The following is a 6235-nucleotide window of genomic DNA, read 5'->3' as shown; positions in this document are numbered from 1 at the left end:
GAGGGAGCGCCGCCGCGCTCCCAAGCGGCGCACTGTAGCAGTGCACCACCGGGCCGGCCCTGTCAGATGTATATTTTGCAAATATTTTCTCCCACTCTGTTGGTTGTCTTTCAACTCTGTTAATTGTTTCTTTTGCTGTGCAGAAGCTCTTTAGTTTGATATAATCCCATTTGTTTATTTTTCCTTTGGTTGCCCGTGCTTTTGGGGTCGTATTCATGAAGTCTGTGTCCAGTCCTGCTTCCTAAAGTGTTTCTCCTATGTTTTCTTTAAGAAGTTTTATTGTTTCAGGGTGTATATTTAATTCTTTAATCCATTTTGAGTTGACTTTAGTGTATGGTGAAAGGTATGGGTCTAGTTTCATTCTCCTGCGTACTGATATCCAGTTCTCCCAGCAACATTTGCTAAAGAGGCAGTCTCTTCCCCAGTGTATAGGCTTGGTGCCTTTGTCAAAGGTCAGATGGCTGTAGGTGTGTGGGTTGATTTTTGGATTCTCTATTCTATTCCATTGATCAGTGTGTCTGTTTTTATGCCAGTACCATACTGTTTTTGGTTATCATAGCTTTGTAGTATAGTTTAAAGTCAGGTGTTTTTCTTTTTAATTTATTTATTAATGTTATTTTTTACATTCTAAGATATTGTTGTGGAGCAGTTGGCGGGTAGGGGTAGAAGGAAAGGGAGATGGAAATAGGGTGGGAGGAGGAGGCAGGAGGGGGAGCATGGTCAAGGCCTGTGGCATACCCCTCATTCCAGCAGGGGAGACCAGGAGGCCTCCAGCAGTGGCTTGGTCATTGCTGGGCTGGTTGGGAATGTCAGGGGTTATGGCTGAGGCCCTTGGCCTCCCACTGCCCTGGCTTGGGAGTCCAGGGGGCTTCCAGTGTCAGCTTGGTCTTCATCACTGGGCTGGTGTGGATGTCAGGGTGTGTGGCCGAGGCTCCCCACTGCTCCGTCTCGGGAGCTTGGGGCACTTCTGGCATCAGCTCAGTGGTGGTTGCTCAGCTGGTTGAGGAAGTCAGAGGGGCATGGCTGAGGCCCTCGGTCCCCCACTGTCCTGGCTCAGGAACTCAGGGGACTTCCTGTGATGGCTCTGTGGTCCTCACTGGACTCGGTGTGTTTGTCACTGGATTGGGTGCGGTCGTCTGGAGGGTATGGCTGAGGTCCACAGCCCTCCCCCTTCCCTGGCTTTGGAGCCCCTGGGGCTTCCAGTCCTTCTAGGTTTTATAGGTGTTCTTTGATGGTGTTAGACCTTTACTAGTTAATATCAAGCTTTGATCTTTGGGTATTTTTTCTTTCAGTTCTGTGTTGGATTATTCACTGTTCCAACCACTTAAGCTCTGCACTGGAACTAATTTGTTGTCCTTTACTTTTGAAATGGGGAAACTTCCTGAGGGAATTAGCCCTTGAGCCCTGTCATTAAGCTAAATTGCTGCTTTGCTGCTGATTGTTGGGGAAGGCTTTTTGTGCAGTTTAGGTTTTAAATGTTGACCTTGTAAGCACTTCCGGGTCTTTTAAGGTCCATTACACCTGAGTTATATGGAAATTCTGGTCTGGGCCTGAGTCTTTTCAGCAAACTGCACCTCCTGAGTTCTGTATTCCTGACCAGTCTCCACTAAGTGGTCCTGTGTTGATTAGGGGGCAGATCAGCTGTCCATGTTGTGCCCCAGTGTTCCCCTAGTGGCCCGTCTTCCCTACCATCCACACTCCAGACACTTCCCATAGGATGGGTCATGCGCTGGTCCCTTGCAGTGACTCATTGTCCTCTGAGTAGCTCCTTTTTTCAGTTGTCTATGGCTCCTCGCTCCAATGTGGGTCTGTGGGAACCCTGTCAGTTGTCTTACTGGCCTGGCTGCCACCTCGACCCTCTTCTTCCCTGCCACCTCCAAGCAACTTCATTGGAAGAGCACAGCTGCAGCTTTTGCCAGCTCTTGCTCCGTGTGCTCACCGGCTCCAGCCTTAAAGTGTCCAGGGCTGGAACTGGTTAGAGTGGTTCTTTCTTTCTCTCATTGTGGCTTTTTCTGCCTTCATGAATTCCGTAGGTCTCTCCTCCTCCCACTAAGGTCTAGTGGCCCCAGCTTGACTGTTGTTGCTTTTTTTTTTTTTCCTTTTTGTCTTTTTTCGTGTCCGGCAACGGATCGCAACCCTCAGTGTCGCGCCCGCACCAGACCGGGACCAGCCACGGGACCGCAACCCTCGGTGTTGCTCCCGCCCCTCGCTCAGCCAGTGAGCGGCAGGTCTGTATGTGGGATCTGAACCCTCGGTGGGAGCGCCGCCGCGCTTCCCAAGCGGCGCACTGTAGCAGTGCGCCACCGGGCCGGCCTGATTGTTGTTGCTTTTAATAGTTGTAAATTGGTTGATTTGTAGGAGATAGTGAGGCTGGGGACTGTCTATTCTGCCATCTTGACCAGAAGTCCAATATTGGTTTTTAAAAATAATTTTATCACCTTTATTAAAAGAGATTTTAAAAGAAAGGGAGTTTTAAAGTTTTTTAGATGTTTTCCAAATTTCAAATGCCTGGTGAACTGTTCTGTAGGGACTAAATGGAATTGCAAATAATTAAGTTATACTAGATAAGCCCAATTCTTATATAGGGTGATGAACTGACTCCTTAGTTGTACTAGTTGCAGTTGGAGTGATAGCAAAGTGAGGGGGCCTGGGGTGGGATGGTGCTGACCCAGGCAGAGCCGTCTTCTTCCAGCTGGACAGTGAGCACCTCCATCTGACAGACGGGAAGAGGCCGAGCCAGGTGAGAGATTAGAAGATCAACTGGATTATGTATTTTGTTCTGGAATCTCAAAGCAGTCCACAAACAACAAATTCTTCCTTACGTTGTCTATGTCAGGGGGAACAATGTATTTTTAACAACATGAATCAATAACTGGAAGTATAAGATTGGTGTTTATTAATGCTAAAATGAAGTTTTGATTAGGAGAGGTTCTGATACCAGATTTGTCTTCTGGGTGTAAATTAAAAATGACTGAAGTTCAAGCAATGGTAGAATTCTCCATAGAGCTAAACAAATTCTACAGCATGGATTTATTTCAGAGGGGCTTGGCTTTGCCATCTTGTTGGAAAAATAAAAACAGCTGTGCTTTGCTCTGCTCCACATGATCTCTCATCCTTGAGCAGGCCAGCCTGGGTGTTCTCATGATGGAGGCAGCAGTACAAGAAAGAGAGCAGAAGATGGAAGACCCTTAAATTGGCACACTGTTACTTCACATTGCATTCTCTTGACCAAGCAAGTCACAAGGCCAGGCCAGGCATCCAGATTGATGGCTTTTTGGCCAGTACAACTCATTTAAAAAACATTGTGGGCCTTCTATATGACTGATAAGTCCATTCTGTGCTCTAGAACACACACCCACAGTTTTTTGAGACATGCTTTCTCTTTAGATATAATCATCACGACTTGGGTATCAGAATTCTGTGGGATCATGGCCTATAAACGTCCTAAAAACCCTTTTGTCAAGCTGAGCATGTCTTCTTCGACCCTGCCTTAATTCTTTTAGCAATCTTAAGAAAGGAACGTATAGCTACGTCCTTGATTGGATCTTTGTTCATGAGCCTCATTTTATTTTCAAAATCTTTCAGGAGAATGGAGATGGAAACAATTTTATTTTCAAACCTAGCAAGTCCCTCTATTCCCTCCAGATTCTGCTTGTAAAATGTCTAATTCTTTCTTTAGATTATCTCTTTCTTACAGAACCTTATACTTAGCTAGGAGCAACCAGATGGCTTTCTCAGCACTCTACCTGGAAATTAGCTTGCTCAAATTCAGAAGTTTTTTAGGTTTATTGTCTTCTTCTAAATTATTATAGACAGGATATTTCATCACTATATAACATGCGTTATCATTTTTCTAGTTTCCTATAGTTTCTTATTTTTCACTTTCTGTAACTGTAACCATTAGTTTGGCCTCAAAGTTGGTGCTACTTGATTTGTTTTTGTTATGGTACATAATACCACTTCTAGATATCAATTTCCTTATTATTTATTGCCACAATAATGCAGCTAACAACAAACACAAAGCCTCAATGGCATTACAACAATAAGCATTTACTTTTGTTTACAAGTCTGTGGATCACTTGAATGATCTGGGCTGGTTTGGCTCATCTTTGCTGGGCTCACTAACGAATCCACAGAGAGCTGGCAGATTGGCTGGATGCTAGCTAATGCAGAATGGACTCAGTTCTTTTTATAAGTCTTTTATCCTGCAGCTTGTTCTTATGGAGGAGACAGGGGTCCAAAGAGAGAGAAAGAAACTATGCAAGGACACTTCTTAATACCTGTGCTAAGAACTGGCACACTGTTACCTCTACCACAGTGTATTGGCCAAAACAAGTCATAAATAAGGCCACCAGTGCAGATTTAAGAGGCGGGGAGCTACGCTCCAGTTCTTAACAGGAGTCAATGCAAGAGGGGTGGATGCAAGGAGGAGCGAAAAAATTGGGGACATATTTGAAATCAGTCTACATGTTACATTTTGTAGGCTTCTTTTTTGGAAACATTATTTCCAAAAGCTAAATGTTTAAAAAACAGTTCATTATTGGAGTTGGATTTAAAGACTATTTCAGTTAGAAAACAAATTGCTTACTTAAGTTATATTATAGAAAAATGATAATTTGAAAACTATTAACTGCCATGTACAAGATACCTGTCATATACGTGTAACTTCCTTTCACCTATATATAATTGTAAATTATAAAATATTATATTGGGGCCGGCCCGGTGGCGCACTGCTACAGTGCGCCGCTTGGGAAGCGCGGTGGCGCTCCCGCCGAGGGTTCGGATCCCACATACAGACCTGCCGCTCACTGGCTGAGCGAGGTGCGGGAGCAACACCGAGGGTTGCGATCCCGTAGCCGGTCCCGGTCCGGTACGGGGGCGACACTGAGGGTTGCGATCCGTTGCTGGTCATGAAAAAAGACAAAAAGGAAAAAAAAAATTATATTGTATAGTATAACCATAATAGACAAATATAAAATTGTTCTTTCCAAGTAAAACAACTCTTTTAATTCTTTTAACTAAAAAAAAAAAAATCACGGGCCGGCCCGGTGGCGCACTGGATAGTGCGCCGCTTGGGAAGCACGGCGGCGCTCCCGTCCGAGGGTTCGGATCCCACATACAGACCGGCTCCTGCTCACTGGCTGAGCGAGGCGCGGGAGCAACACCGAGGCTTGTGATCCCGTTGCCGGTCCCTGGTCCGGTATGGGGGCAACACTGAGGGTTGCGATCCGTTGCCGGACACGGAAAAAAGACAAAAAAAAAAAAAGAAGAAAGAAAAAAAAATCACATTTATTATGTGAAACCACCATGCTTAATAAAGTCATGTTAATTTTTACCTCTTACAAAATTCTTATGTGAGGACATCAACAGTAAAAATTTTATGTGGGCACATTTATTTGTGTTTTTGTTAGGTGAATGCTTGAGGTGCATGTTCTGGAATAATCTTGGTTGCATTCATTTTGCCATGAGCAAGCACAATTTGGGAATTTTCTACTTTAAAAAGGCTCTGCAGGAGAATGACAATGTCTGTGCACAACTCAGTGCAGGTAACACTGATCCAGGTAAGCCCAACACTGGCGGAACAGTTAGTATTTTACTTGAGAAAAGCATGATTTAAGGAATGAGCATCTGGTCAAAATATATGCAATGTGGATCTGTATACAGTTAACACTGATCCTGCCCGATAAGTTTGGGTCTGGGCATTTTTAGTAGATATTGCTACTTTGGATAGCAAGGTGTTACGAGTAGTTTTGAATTATCCAAAAAATTAAGTTACATTTAATTTTCCATGGATTTGAAAATCAGTAATCTGCATGGTAGTGTTGTAAACCAGAATATTTGATTAGTTTAAACTCAGATTTCTTGACTGCCAAACTAGTTTTATTATAGCTTCTTTGCAGAGTTTCACATGTAACACTATTAGGAGTATCCAACAATCTTTAAGCAAATTCCTGAAACTAATCCTTTAGTATGTGTATTATATGGATCCTTGATCTGAAATGCTTAGGCACTTATTTAGCTTTTTAAAATAATAAAAGCCTATTTAATTGGTGAAAAATGTTTTCTAAATCGCAAATGATCTTATTTTATTATGGACTACAAAACATTGAGTATGTGATAGCACATGACAATGAAATAACCAAGTTGAAAATAAAAGAGTGGAAACTTCTTACAGACAAAAAATTGGGGAAGGCTGTGTAAGGTTCAAAGGAGTGAGAGTGGGTCCTATTTCTTA

General features: G+C 43.4%; 1 protein-coding gene across 3 annotated transcripts in view; it reads left to right on the top strand.

Moving 5' to 3' along the window:
* CNOT10 (CCR4-NOT transcription complex, subunit 10) overlaps positions 1-6235 on the top strand; it is a 71140-nt gene that overhangs the window by 30233 nt on the left and 34672 nt on the right. For all 3 annotated transcript variants that reach the window (XR_551296.1, XM_008583640.1, XM_008583648.1), the window contains exon 9: positions 5412-5561. Coding sequence is in view for 2 of the 3 variants with exons in the window: in XM_008583640.1 (XP_008581862.1) it covers positions 5412-5561 (150 nt within the window). In the remaining variant the exon portion in view is untranslated. The remainder of the gene's footprint in view (positions 1-5411; positions 5562-6235) is intronic.

Source organism: Galeopterus variegatus, unplaced genomic scaffold (assembly GCF_000696425.1).
Source record: "Galeopterus variegatus unplaced genomic scaffold, G_variegatus-3.0.2 Scaffold99, whole genome shotgun sequence".
Taxonomy (NCBI): Eukaryota; Metazoa; Chordata; class Mammalia; order Dermoptera; family Cynocephalidae; genus Galeopterus; species Galeopterus variegatus.
The sequence above is the reverse complement of the archived record's forward strand: the minus strand, read 5'-3'. Positions and strand labels throughout refer to the sequence as shown.